Genomic DNA, 14,998 nt, shown 5'->3' with positions numbered 1-14,998 from the left:
TGCAACCGGCTTTAACGCATCATCGTCATCTAAGCAAATATGGCTGAAAGCGAAACGGAGGAGCTGGTGATTGCCCTCATTTCATGTTCATTTTTAAATTGTATGCGTTCACTTTGCACTTTTATGTTTTAATATCAAGTATCTGTGCACACACTTGGAAGATTTTTCTTTATTTAAAATAGCCATGCCTAATACATATTTCCCTAATTCACAGTATCCGTTTCTATATTAACAAGACACCACCAGTTTTAATTTAATTAAGAGAAGTATACGTCATTAGACGGAAGATTTTTTTCTTTGTTAAAGTCTCTGCAGCTACAACATTATGTTGTATGATTACAGTTTTGCACAATAAATGTTCTCAAAACGACAGGCCTACTAAGTTTCTTTCTTTTGTTTTATACATTTAGCAGTTTGGCTTTCCTTAGATGTAACCTGTTCTGAAATGGTTCTATTATGATTTATATATCGTGATATATATCGTTATCGCAATAGGTTGCAATGTATATCGCAATATGGATTTTAGGCCATATCGCCCATCCCTAGAATGAACCCACTTACTACCCAGTACTGGGGGAAAAGGAGACACTTGGCCTGTCACGTAGCATGTCCAGTCACTTAGAATGAGATCTGTTTCTGAAACCTGTAAGCATCCTTCAGTGAGGCTCCGCCCCTTCCTATTCCTCACCGACAAACTGGAAGTTACTTTGGGAAATTGCATTATTAGAACAACCGAAAATGACCTCATCTCCTCCCCCAGCTGTTCCTCGAGCGAGAGCGCGCCGCCCTTTTGGCCGAGTCGCAGACTGATGACCTCATCAAGGAGCCCCCCAAGCCGGCGCTGGACCAGAGCGGGGAGTGGCAGGAGGAGGGCGGTGAGATCCAGTGGGTCGCCAATGACAACGCCATCCAACCCACCACCGAGATCAGCAAGAAGGAGGAAGAGGAGAAGAAGAAGAAGGAGGAGGAGGAGGGGGAACTGGACCTCAACAAAGGTTACCACAGATACTTATGAAAACAGCAAGTTGTGTTACGCAAACATGAGGTTGTCCACTGCAAACAGGGAGTTGGTTTATGCAAACAGGAAGGCCAGGATTAGCCAGGCCAGAGCGTAGTGCCTAGCATGTTGGATCTGGATTCAAGGATCTGCTCACTGACTCAAGGACTTTATAGTCTACACACTCAATTCTACTGGCTTTGTTTCTGATACATGAATGTTAACAGCATGTGGACTGACTGACTCTCTCTGGCCCTCTGGTCCTCAGCTCTGTTGCACGCAGGGAAGCACATGGAGGACAGCTTCGTGGCCTCCTACACCGCCTTGCTGCTCGGCTGCCTCTGCCAGGGCAGCCCGGTAAGACACCTTTCTACACGCACCTGTTCACGGACCTTTTAAAGGCCCCTGCCTTTCACTCCAGTTGGGTTCAAATGTCTTGACAGTCAAACGTCTGGACTTAACATCTGGAGTCTATACCAAGCAATCTGAGCCTAATGGGTGCTAGGTGTCTGAAACTGATCAGAGTGGATCCTGGCTCCTTTTCATTGAGACCTTATAGTGATCTGTGGCGACCTCAGACCATCTGATCTATCCTCCACTCTGACGCTCCACATGATCGACAACCCCAGGAGTTTACTCAGCGGTTGGAATTCGTTAAGATACTCTCCACGTTCTGGACAGAGTTGTCCTTGTTTATTAATATTTGTTAGCCGTCAGGGAGCCCTGAGGGACAGATGTCCCATCAGGAGTCATAATCAATACCAGCAATGCCTTTCACTCTTTACCTTTTCCCTCCATATTAACTTCCTCTCGTTTGTATGTGTCTCTCCCTCCATTTCCCTTTCCTCTCCAGATGAATGTGACTACTGTGAGAGAGAACCTGCCTAAAGGTGACTTTTCCATCTTGACGGAGATGCTCAAAAAGTTCCTGAACTTCATGAACCTGACAGTAAGTTCCCTTATTCTCCAAGCATCCATCTTGGTTCCTCAATGAAACTCAATGCATCATTCTGCATTAGATGCTGACTGGAACATTTAGCGTGCTGGTTAAACCCAAGGCCTGAGTTACACTGACTGAGACATTTCCCTTGGTATCAATACATCTTTTAAGCTTTTAAATTGATTATTCAAGAAGCATCATCTCATTCATTGAATCAAGACTTCCTGGTTATGTGGGTCTGTGTGTGGTTGTGTTGTTACTGACTTATTGTGCCTTTTCTCTCCCCATCTCCCCTGTGTTCATTTTCTCTCTCTTTTCCTTATCTCTTGCCCTCCCTCTCTCCAGTGTGATATCGGCACAGCAGGACACAAGTCCATCTCCAAAGTTATCGATTACCTGGAGCACTGCTAGGTTGAAGCTGTCTCTCTCGCACGGACACCCCATCTTCATCATCACTGTAGAGCTGTTAAAGCACTGACACATACACGTACACATACACACACACACACACACCATAATCAATGATGGAGTCACATATTGTTGTACGACTTGCAACTCAGTTGTATTCTGTTCAGTTTAATTGAGTTGTGTTCACCCAGCCATGTTTTAAGGGTGACAGAACCATTTCAACATCAAGCTTTGGCTTCAGATTGAAGGTGAACTCCCTGTGCTGTTGTCTCCTCCACGCTAAGCTGGCCTCAGCTCCTTTAATCAGACGGAGAGTAGTGGCCCTTTATGCACTCGGCCATCATCAGACGCCCCACGTCTCCCCGCTCCCAACAGACATGGAGTGACACATGTTTTGGATTCCAGCAACTCTGCTGGAGATGCCGTCCATGACCCCTGACCCCATCTTGCTCTCCATTGATTGATTGGTTTAAGCTTTTTTTCCCTCTGTTGATCTGTCAACAGGGAGGTATTTTATTAAGAGGTACCCCCCTGAGGTTTGGGCTGTGTGGGTTTGACTGTAGAATCTGGGCAGGTTGGAGGGGAAGGAATTTTTTTAATCACCTAAAAACGATTTGCAAAAGATTTGCAAAATATAACGACTAACAAGCTTAATTAGTAAAAGACGTATCACATCCAAATGAATAAAGCGTCAGTAATTGTAGAAATTTTTTCACGATACTTACTCTTCCAGTGGTAATTAACCCTCTTAATCTCGATCTACCTCTGCTTTATGTTTTTTATATATATTATTTATTTCTTGGTTGGTCACTCGTTCCATGTTGTAAAATGATTCCTTTAAGAAGTAAAGTCCTTCTGATTTGTTGTCGTCTCCTACTCAAGACCTTAAAACAGCCAACATGTGGTCCCAGAATGTCACTGCATGGCCATTTATAACATTTTTTACCAAAAACTGAGTAATTTTGGAATTTAGAAATGTTGAATATCAGATGAGGTACCATCCAAATGATTTGAGACAGACTGTTTCCATGGTTACAATAGCCCATACTCTGTTGGTTTCCTAAGCGATTAGATTTTTTTTTATAGTAGTTTGGCCCCTACATTTATTTTCCAAATGTTTCTAATTTCTCCTATACTGTCCATCTCCCACACAGGTATTGTATTGACCTCTGACCCGTCACCCTAATTTATTTGATTTCTGACTCTTCTGTCGTCCACTTCCAAACATGAGACCTCAGAGCCTCTCTTTGGTCCAATCAAAACCCAACAAACTCCTTGTAATCCTTTAACATTAAAGAGCTTTATTCACATCTGGAGGAATGGAACAAGTTTTGTACATACATGTAAATAGGTTGCTTACGGAAAGAAAACAAAATCTAGACTAGTAGACTCTACTTTTCAGAATGGGACTCTATTTTTTATTTTATACAGCTGTTTTTCCCACGTGTCGTTTCAATAGACAGACAAGGTTCCCTGAACCAACTGCAGAAAACCATGTTCTTTGTATCAATTTCCAGAAAGATGTCTTTGGTTACCTGTAAATCATTTTAAAAACAAATAAAAAATTGCTACTTTCAGTACATCCGCTTGTATTGTCTATTTTTGTGCTGCTCTCGTTCTTATAACCGGAGTCTAATGATCAAAATAATCGAAGCAAATTGAGCTTCCTTTCATTTTCAAGTGAACTTTCTAAATACTTAGTTATATTTCCCTATTTTTCTCTGCTCTGCTTTTGCTGAATCCAGTTGGAAGTAAAGAAAAAAAAAATTTCTAAGAAAAGCCTTTGTGCAGATTTCAGTTCGTATTTTTATTTTATCTACTTTATTCAGTCCATTATGGACAAAGACAAGATTGATGCACACACTTTCCTTTGGCCCAATGCTCCAGCATGTTCTAATAGGGGAGTTTCAGATGAGGCACGCGGCTTCGTTCGCCATGTGTCAGAATGCATTCTTGGATGAAAAACGTCAAATACCTGTGATAACTTCCGACGCGACGAGTCACCTTGCTTTCAAAACTCGTGGTAGTTTCAGGAAAACATCTTCCGCCTGCTTTTCTGGGCATTGGCTCTAGAATAATGGTGCGTTTTATTATCATCCGTCTCGGAGGTCTGAGGACGTTGCCTAGCGACACGCATGAACATGCCCCTTTTCCTCGGACGGGGACCGTGCGGACATAAGACACTCCCCTCAACCAGAGTGGTAGATATAAGAGAGTGGCGACACTTCCATTGGACTCCGTTGTAGCGCCTACTTCCGGGTTATGGAGCCTCGAATAGTTCCAAACAACCATTTTACGGCGTAGGAGATCATTCATTTCCATTGCTGGCCGTCGAGTAACTTCTGAGGTAAATTGTTTAAATAGCTACCTCTTTAGAATCGTCAACTGTCTATATTGTATCAGAGGCCCTTTATGACGCATACACTGATATTTATTTGTAAATGCCCAGCGTAATTATCTATATATTTATCTTGGTAGACGGCCGATTGACTCCTAGTTTGTTAGCTCAACTTCGCCATCTGTGAAGCTATCTCCAGGGGTAAATTGATTAAATGGCTACCTCTTTTGAATTGTCAACTGTCTGTATTGTATCAGGACCTTTATGATGCAAATACTGATATTTATTTGTAAATGCACAGCGTAATTATACATATATTTATCTTGGTAGACGACCGATTGCCTGCTGGTTTGTTAGCTCGACTTCGCCAGGTGAAGGTATCTACACCAACAATTACGAAGTTCAGTAGTGAATCTAACTTTTATTTAGTTAGTTATTTATGTTGAATTACTAGGATCATTTAGGTTGATGTAATGACGGGTTTTATGATGCGATAGCTATCAGAAATAACAGTGTTAGTTTAATTATATCCTGGAAAGGGTGCACTCTTAAAACAAATGTGTTGTTAGCTGACACAATGTGTGTGTTATTAACGATTAGACACATATTGTGTTGTTTTCTACAAATTGTGTGTTGTTTGATCTAATGAGTGGACGCACACAACATGTGTCAAAACATTGACCAATCACATCACTACTTCAAGTTCAACATCTTTGCGCGCCCAAATAGAACGTTCTTTTTTGAAAGATGCACTGGTAACCACGGAGTTTTAACTGACGCGACACTCGACAGCAGAAGACTAAAGCAGAAGAAGCAGAAGACTAAAAGGTAATGTTTAATGTCTTTGTACTTTACTTGAGTTCGCAAAAATAAAAAGCTTAATACCCTGGCATTGTATTTGACGATGAGAGGCTCGTTGTGTCATGCTGGTGTGCTGAATGGTGGTAGTTATGTAAGTGTAGCTAACACCAGAGCCATAATGAGGCTCTGGCTAACATTTACTGGGGCCTGCCCGTAATTCCGACGCCTCATTGTTCCGACGTCTCAATGTTCCGAAATATTTCCCATTAGATCGACATGCCACTATTCCGACGGTTCAATGTTCCGAAATCGAAACCCATTTGTCCGAAGGTCCGTTAGTCCGACTTTTCAAAAAGGAGGCGCATTAGGCCGACGGAGTTTTATACCTCGCTCGCTCCCTCTCTCTCTCACTCTGTCAGTGTGTGTGTGTGTGTGTGTGTGCCCGTGTTGAGAATTATTAGACCTCCGCTCTCTGTCCATGGTGCTGCAACACCGTGTCGAAATGAAGTGAAGCGTTGTCTTTTTGCCCTCCAAAATTCATCGTGAACGTGATATGTAGGCCTAGGTTGTATTTTGGAGACAGAGTGAGAGTGAGAGAGAGGGGGAGCGAGCAAGGTATAAAACTATTTTTCCTATTCGGCATATTGAACCGTCGGCCTAATGCGCCTCCTTTTTGAAAAGTCGGACTAACGGACCTTCGGACCAATGGGTTTCGTTTTCGAAACATTGAACCGTCGGAATAGTGGCATGTCGATCTAATGGGAAATATTTCGGAACATTGAGACGTCGGAACAATGAGGCGTCGGAATTACGGCATGGCACCCATTTACTAGCTAGCTTGTACTGACAACCATAGACATATAGAATTATTAGTAATTAGCTATGAACTGAAGGTTGTCAGCATAGACATATATAATTACTAACAATAATATGAATTCTATATGTCTATGCTGACAACCTTCAGTTCGTAGCTAACGTCGTTAGCTTATGTAAGCTACCTGTTAGTAGGCAACGTTAACGGTTGAAGTTAGCTAGATAGACAACCTGGATAATTTAATCTGTAAAATTGGTTAGCATTTTTTTATTCGCTATTGAAAACATGGAGAGTTAGAGATAGTAAAAACCTGGCTAGTAACATCTATCGTTTTCTAATGACGAAGGCTCTTTTAAGCACATATCATAGATACTCTTTGGTCATAGCTTTAGAGCTAGCTATTTTGCATGCGGTGTTGGCTAGTTTGCGCCATTTTGTATAACAGAGCTGCGCCAGTGGTGTAAATCAGTTTTCCCCAAACCTTTTTCTCTCGAAGCACAATATATGTATTCTCTGAAAATAATCTCACGGCACACCAGCATTACATTTTATCGCTGTGAAATATTATCAGTGCCTACTATACGATAATTTGTTGTGAAATGCCTTTTAAGTTTACTTTGTTAGTCCCCCCCAAGGCACAATGGGCAAGGCACAATGGAATCGGGAGCATTCTCCTGTGAACTTGAATGCATAGCTCGAGTAATGGTCATTGTATTGTCTGTTCCTGACCTGTTTAAATGTATTTTTCTCTTCAGTTCTACAACAGAGTGACGGATCAAATAAGGGGATCAAATAAAACACAGTTCGGTAAGATTTCATTACTCAAATACGGCACTATCTATAAATCTAATCTTACTTTTTGACCCGTGCTACATGGCTTGATTAGCTAGCAAAACAATGGCAATGGTAGAAGTGGGTGTCGGTTTTTTTTTATTGTAGTGAATAATGACTAAAACCTTGTTTTTCTTCTCTTCATCAGCAAATGGAGGCTATCTTAAAAAAAATACTGGCGTCTATATACCTAGACGGCAGAGAGATCTGTAAGAGAGTTTACCATCTAAACAATGCAAAGGAATTACTTGATGAAGGAAAATCTCAAGATGGCCTACCTCCTGAAGTTTATATAGATCGATTTCTGAAGTATAATGCAGACTTTAATGAATTTATTGATGCAGATCAGAACACAGACATCAACGAGCTTGATAAATTTCAGTTATTTTTCCGGTCGGGATCTGGGCTAGCGGAGATCGTAAATGTATCTGTATCTGGGCTAGCGGAGGAAGAAATTGAACTGATATGTTCGGTAAGGCTGTATGATAAGAAAGCTTTGAATACGATTTGGTTGAATAGTTGTTTCTAACTTTTCAAGTAATTGTGCAGTCCTGTGTTTTAAATGTTTGTTTAGGGATTTTAAAATGCACCAATGGCTCATACACTTTTGCTTTTGTTTGTGTTTTTCTCCAGCCTCCTCCCCTGCCAAGACAGACTCATTCTGCCCATGAGCCCATGGGCAGGCTGGACGACAGTGGATTGGAGGCACTAAAAGTGCTAATTAAATCAAAAGCTCCAAACATAATAGCAGAGTATGAGAAATCTGGCACGATATCCACCAAAAACAGGATGCTTCTTGTGAGGGTTGCTGTCAGCAATCTTGTGGAGAGACGAGGATTGTAAGTTGACACTGTCAGAGTGTGAGATTCAAAGTATTGACAGTGGAGTGAAATTTGTTCTTATATCATACTTAAAATGTGTATTTTAGTCAATACATCTGAAGTGTGAGTATAGCTGATGGCAATACATGTTACTAATAGAAGAGTTTAGGTGCAAAAACCTCTAAAAACCACTTCTGTGAAAAATGAGATATGATATAAAGGGAAATATTATCAGTGCCTACTATACGATATTCATGCCAGCTGTGTTTTTTCCAATTTACCAAAAAAAATGTCATGTGGACTTCTGAACTCTTCAATGTGTGTTTAGAAATGGTTTGGTTGATGCTGTCTGTTATTTATTAGTTACCCATCCAGTGATGACAAGGTGCGTCTTGCCAAGAATGTTGTCACCACGTTTCCAAAATTGAGTGTCAAAATCCAGGAACACAATGAAGGATATGTAAGTGAAAACAAAAATATGTTTACCTTCCCACCCCACATTTTACTAATGTACCAAATGTTAATGGTTTCAGAAATGTGTTTTGTTGCTATTGTATGCCTCATGTCCACTCTCTCACTTCAACCCATGAAAAGGAACACTACTATGATCCAGCCTCTCACAGCGGTTTCATTGAAATGAAACTTCGAAACCTGAGAAGGGACATGGAGGAAAGCCAGAGAAGATATCGCCGGAAGAACAAAACCTGTGGCACTGTAACTCTGACTTTGACCTCGTCTATGGCAAACACAGACGAGGATGTGAGTGAGTGGGTAACCCTGGCAAAGAGAATGAAGCCCTCACCTGAAAACCTCTCAACAATAAAGCGTGCTATGGACCGGACCTACACTCACAGAAGAATATGGATCACAACACAATCTCCATCATTGGCTGAGATATTTAATCAGTATCCACGATTCGTTGACATGCCACACCTGGTAAGCAAACTCTTAATACTATTATTTCTTTTTTAGCTACAGTGTATCTGTCCTTTGAAGCACCCCCCAATACCTCAGTAATATACCCTGTAAATTCAAATGAACAAATTGTATTGAATATTTATCTTTGTACATTTTAGTTGGATTTAGACTTCGATAAACAGTTCGAGGGGAAGGCTGATCTTTTCCTTCGCAAATGGGAGACAAATATCATCCCTAAGCTGATGAAGGTTGCTGCGTTGGAGATGTCTGAGGATCTGGAAAATCCTTCAACCACCGGGAACAACAGTGATGGTATGTTGGGTCGCATTCAGGAAGATAGGGGGGGAAATGCACTTATAACTTTTATGCAATGGATAATTACTGAAGCCAGTTTAATTGTTCAAGATGACTTAATCTTGTGTAAGGGTAGATCTCTAATTTGGATTCTAATATTTTCATGTAGACATGCTTTGCTTCAAAGCACTTCAGGTGCTCACGCACCTTCTTCCACCAACGGCATCAGGACGAGGGGCTGGATGGAGTCGCTGCAGTGTTAAATCAGCCATTTCCTACCTCATGGACTTTGTGCAAGTATGTTTGTGTCTTATGACTTTTTGGTTGCATCACTGTTCAATGAACCTCCTGATGTTGTGTTGTGGTCTCCTCCCCATGCTGGTTTACTAATGTAGTAATTCAAACGTTTTGTGTTACAGCCTGGAACGAGCATTTCATCATTGCTTGATAATCCTGATCCATCGAGGGGCCACCAGCCAAGCATCGTGTGCATTGGACACCCAAGTGGAGCTGCCCAGCAGTATCTGATCGTCGCCAAAAGTGACAAGATTGCTGTGCCACTTGGAGATGAAGGGCTGACCTGCGCAATTGACAAGCTCTTCAAGATGTATTGGGTTTGCAATCTTAAGTACCCTGTCCAACTGCAGTCTGTCTTCTCCTTCCTGGAGCATATTTATGAATTACCAATTTCTGTAAACAAAAGATCTAAAGTTATTGAGCTTATCTCCAAGCTCCAGGCTATATCATAAATAAGCCATGTATGTGTGCCCAAGGTGCAAGCGCGTCATTGGAGGAGAAGCCAGGAAGCTTATCCGGCATCTTAGAACCTTTCATGCTTTATCAGATTCCCAAGACTTTCAAATTGTATGTTGCCAGAACAACTGCCAAAGAACATATCACAATCTAAACTCCTATAGAAAACACCTTAAGAAAGACCATTCAAAAGTTATATCAAATGAACAAATTGATTATGTCCCAGGACACTTGGAATGTTGTAATTTGTTGAATGATGATGAAATTGATAATGAACCAATTCCAGAAGAAGCCACAGTAGATCTCAGAACAGCGGATTCAGCAACTCTTAATGATTGCGCATCTGCATTTGTAGCCCAAATGTATTCCTCACCTAATACAACTCTCACTGATGTGCAGAGGAGTGTTACATGTGCCAAAGAAGTCCTAGACCGAACTATAGACATTGTTGAAGAGAAAATGCTCTCCTTTATAGATGCCCATTCTTTACCTCATGATGACGATGCTTTTAAAACTTTGATGCAAGAATTGGAAAATGGGAGGAAAATGTTTGAAGATGTTGACACTCCCTATAAAATGACCAAATACTTCTCTGATAAAAAGTGTCTTGTGAAACCAACAGACATATTCTTAGGGCATAGGGCAGATACTGCCAGAAAAAATGGACAAATGACACAGGTGCTGATGTCAGACACATGTCAGTACATTCCTATTATTGACACCATCAGATTTCTTTTTAGCAGCGAGAAAATGCAGAGCCTTTACATGGAGTCTAATAAAAGTATAGATGGTAAAATGCGAGACTATAGCGATGGTGCACAGTTTGCTACTCATCCTCTGTACAGTAGATATCCAGATGCATTACAGATACAACTTTATTTTGACGATGTAGAGACCACTAAACCAAAATACACAAAATGGGAGCTGTGTATTTTTCCTTGAGGAACTTGCCTGCAGAGTACAACTCATCTCTGGCAAACATTCATTTGTGTCTCCTTTTTAACTCTATAGACAAAGAAACCTATGGGTTTACAAAAATACTACAGCCATTGTTAGACAACATTAAATATCTGGAAAGTCATGGTATTGCAGTTGACATCAAAGGTCAAACGCATTTGCAAATGGTACCATTTGCCTTTTGACAGCTGACAACCTTGCGTGTCATTCCCTTTGGGTATTTGGAGAGTTTTTCAGCTAATGTGTTTTGTCACTTCTGCTTAGCTGACAAAGAAAAAGTTCAACATGTTTTTGAAGAAGATGAGTTTGAAAAGCGTACTAAAGACAATTATCAACAACATGTTATGCTGAACAATTCCACTATCACAGGCATCAAGCAGGACTCTTGTTTGAATACACTTAAATACTTCCATGTAACAGAGGGTGTTTGTGTAGACATAATGCATGATGTATTAGAAGGTGTTGCTCCTTTGGAAGTAAAGCTGTTGCTGCGACAGTTAATATATGAAGATAATCTGTTTACATTGGAGCAGCTAAACGATAGAATATCAAGCTTTGATTATGGTTACATGAATGAAAAGAACAAGCCATCTGTGATTTTGAATCTTAGAACAAATGAAAATGCTGTCAGGCAAACAGCCAGCCAAATGTGGTGTCTCTTACTCTTTTTGCCACTAATGATAGGAGACCTAGTAAGTAGGCAGAGTTCACATTGGAAACTGTTCCTTCTTCTGAGAGAAATATGCAGTATAATATTTGCACCTGTAGTCACAAACGGACTGGGTGTGTTTTTGAAGCAGTTGGTTATAGACCATCACAACATGTTTAAGACACTCTACCCAGACAGGCGACTTATCCCTAAGCACCATTTCATGATTCACTATGGTAGAATGATTGTAATGTTTGGACCGCTTGTTAAGTTATGGTGCATGAGGTTTGAAAGTAAACACTGTCCAATGAAACGTCAGGCTCATGTAGTCTGTAACTTTAAAAACATATCCAAAACACTGGCTTACAAGAACCAAATACAGAGTATGTACAGCTGGAAATTTGGGAAGCCACTTGAGAGAGAAATATCAGTTCCAAATGCTTTTCCTGTCATTGTAGGCTCTTTAGGACTCAGTGAGCTGCTCCTTGAAAAACTGCATATAAAGGATGAAAATCTTGACATTTTAAGCACGGTTCATGTTGCACACACAGTTAGTGTGTTCGGTCAGACATATAGAACAGGCAGTGTAGTCCCCCTTAAATATGATTTAAGAGGTGAATGCCAGTTCGGTGAAATAATTCACATCCTTCCAGAATGTGACAAAGAGTTGTTTATGTTTGTCCAAATTTTATCAGTTCAGTTTTTTGACAATCATTACTATGCTTATGTGGTGGAAAAAAATGATATGTTTGAACTGGTGAGCATGAAAGACCTCGCAGATGTCAGACCATTGACGTCAAGTTTTAGGGGAGATAGAGTTTACTTAAATCCCAGGTACAAAATTGTGTACGTTTTTAAATAAATGTTTTTAAATAAATAAAATAGTTTTTAAATAAATAAATATTCTTAAAAACGATTGATTGATTGTATTGTATGAAATGTTATATTCTTAAAAACTATTGATTGATTGTATTGTATGAAATGTTATATTCTTAAAAACTATTGATTGATTGTATTGTATGAAATGTTATATTCGTAAAAACTATTGATTGATTGATTGTATTGTATGAAATGTTATATCCTTAAAAACTATTGATTGATTGATTGTATTGTATGAAATGTTATATTCTTAAAAACGATTGATTGTATTGTATGAAATTATTGATTGTATTGTATGAAATGTTTATCCTTAAAAACGATTGATTGATTGATTGTATTGTATGAAATGTATCGATTGTATGGAAATATCTTTATTCTCATGATTGTAAAATAAATTAACATTTTTCTACATTGGGTGTGCTCATTTAAATGCAAATTATTATGAACATTTATTAACACACTAATGTGTCTATATAGGGACCACACATATTGTGTTATATTTGACACAATTACTGTGTGAAAATCTTTTTTAACACAGGTGTGTTAAAAAAAAGTAACACAATATGTGTGGTCCCTATATAGACACATTAGTGTGTTGGGAATTGACACAACTTGTGTTGATATTAACACATCTGTTTTAAGAGTGTGATGTTCAGCACATCTTCTGCTGGAAGTGGATGGCTGCCCTATCACCCCATCCCCCGTAGTCCGCAACCTGGGTGTCATCCTTGACCCCACCCTGTCATTTCAGCCTCATATCAACAACACCACAAAATCTGCATTCTTCCATCTGAGAAACATTGCAAGACTCCGACCCTCACTCTCAGACTCAGTCACTGAAACACTCATCCACTGCTTCATCTCCACCCGTCTGGACTATTGTAATTCCATCCTCACAGGTCTCCCCTCCAGCTGCCAGGGTTTTAACTGGCACTAAGCCCTGGCAGCACATCACCCCCATCCTGATGCAACTCCACTGGTTACCTGTTAAGTCCCGGATCAAGTTTAAAATCCTCCTACTCACCTACAAGTCCCTGCATGCTCTGGCCCCCCGTTACCTCTCTGACCTCCTCCATCCCTACACCCCCCTGCGGTCCCTCAGGTCCTCTGCTAAGGACCAGCTGGAAACCCCCCGCACCAGACTCAAGACCTTTGGGGACAGGGCCTTCTGCGCCTCTGCCCCCACTCTGTGGAATCTGCTCCCCCTCCATATCCGCTGTGCCACTTCAGTGGAGTCCTTCAAAAAGCTCCTGAAGGCACACCTCTTCTTAGAGGCCTATGGCCATTAACCTGCCCCCCCCCCCCCTGTGTACACCTCTTGTAAAGAGACCTTGGGTACCTTGAAAGGCGCTTTATAAATTGAATTTATTATTATTATTATTATTATGAAGCCCTAAAGATGCCGCCGCTTCAACAATGCTGATTATGATGGGCGGTGAATTTAACCTGTATGGCTGTTTCGTTTTAACTTCTTGTTGACTGAATTGTTTCTCTTTCTTAGTGCCAAATTTATTATTTTTTGTTTTACAAGAGCCCTCTCTACTCTCCTTCTCATTAACTTTTCTAGTTGCCTTATTGGGTCCTCCACAGTCGCCCCATCAGTCCCTGGCAGTCTGGTCCCTGGATCACCTGGCCCTGGATCACCTGCCCCTGAATCACCTGCCCCTGGCAAAGTGGCCTCTTGATTGCTCTCTGTGTCTCCTGTCATGTCCTTTTCATCGCTCTTGAAATCCACCTCAATTTCTCCCTCAATCTCTGTAACAATTACAAGGTAATGTTGCTGTTATATGTATTTTGCCTTTGCATTTGCAACTACTGTCATCTCCAATGTAAGGCAATGTAAGAAAATGTATTAAAGCGAAACATTTCTGTAATGTGAATAAAATCATCTGCCACAATCAGAAACCAATAAAATGTATAGATGGATCTACCGGCAATTGTTAATTAGGTAGAAATGTGTCGATTATCTACATTGTGTGCAAATCCTCAAAGAATCCCTGACCTCTGGTTGTTTTTTAATCTGTACAAATATGAATTATGTAATCTCAATAGGAGTATAGTCTATCCTTAAATTACATGGAATGGGGAATATTGTTAGCTGCATGGATCATACCGAAGTTTAATTTGGCGCAATATGTGTGGTCTGTTGCACTTGGTTCTGGAGGCACCCTCACAGAAGGGGGTTTCCTCCTCTTCGGCTTAGGGCGATGAATGAAAACGGACTGCATCGGGCCTCAACATCAACATCCCTTCTCTTTTTGTGGCAGTGAATTGGTCATCTTCAAAGTGTAACTGTAGGTAGGCATGTAAGATCAGTTTCCATTGCACTTCAAATATTGAAAAGTCATAATTCTCTACACTTAGAATTATTATGCTTTGAAATGCTAGCAAGTGATGTGAACATTACTTACATTACATAGTTTTTGACTGTTGCTGACACCTCACTTGTACGTTTTGACGGCTGACCATTGCCATCCATATATGGCTTGGGGAAGCCATATGTGTGGTAACCCTTCTCGGATCGATCTGAGCATCCACACGTTTATGAAGCCAGTTTCCTGCCATAATTCAAACCTGAAAAAAAAAGTTTCAAAGGCT

General features: G+C 40.5%; 2 protein-coding genes and 1 long non-coding RNA gene across 3 annotated transcripts in view; 2 read left to right on the top strand and 1 right to left on the bottom strand.

The window, feature by feature from the left end:
• LOC132446482 (wings apart-like protein homolog) overlaps positions 1-3,925 on the top strand; it is a 91,288-nt gene extending 87,363 nt beyond the window's left edge. Inside the window, exons 17-21 of the mRNA XM_060036797.1 lie at positions 761-995; positions 1,266-1,354; positions 1,851-1,946; positions 2,283-2,511; positions 2,575-3,925. Of these exons, the coding sequence (XP_059892780.1) occupies positions 761-995; positions 1,266-1,354; positions 1,851-1,946; positions 2,283-2,348 (486 nt within the window). The 3' untranslated portion in view covers positions 2,349-2,511; positions 2,575-3,925. The remainder of the gene's footprint in view (positions 1-760; positions 996-1,265; positions 1,355-1,850; positions 1,947-2,282; positions 2,512-2,574) is intronic.
• A 5,060-nt stretch (positions 3,926-8,985) lies between these two features.
• Positions 8,986-10,805, top strand: LOC132446507 (uncharacterized). The gene is made up of 3 exons (XM_060036838.1): positions 8,986-9,180; positions 9,332-9,459; positions 9,582-10,805. Exons 1-3 carry the CDS (start codon positions 9,111-9,113, stop codon positions 9,909-9,911), a joined length of 528 nt encoding a protein of 175 aa, XP_059892821.1. The 5' UTR covers positions 8,986-9,110; the 3' UTR covers positions 9,912-10,805.
• A 2,986-nt stretch (positions 10,806-13,791) lies between these two features.
• On the bottom strand, positions 13,792-14,680 carry LOC132446525 (uncharacterized). The gene is made up of 3 exons (XR_009522900.1): positions 14,514-14,680; positions 14,060-14,155; positions 13,792-14,029 (listed from the first exon to the last, which is right to left on the bottom strand). It is a non-coding gene; the product is annotated as an uncharacterized LOC132446525 (long non-coding RNA).
• Between the last annotated feature and the right edge of the window lie 318 nt (positions 14,681-14,998).

This window comes from Gadus macrocephalus, chromosome 18, assembly GCF_031168955.1.
Source record: "Gadus macrocephalus chromosome 18, ASM3116895v1".
NCBI lineage: Eukaryota > Metazoa > Chordata > Actinopteri > Gadiformes > Gadidae > Gadus > Gadus macrocephalus.
The sequence above is the reverse complement of the archived record's forward strand: the minus strand, read 5'-3'. Positions and strand labels throughout refer to the sequence as shown.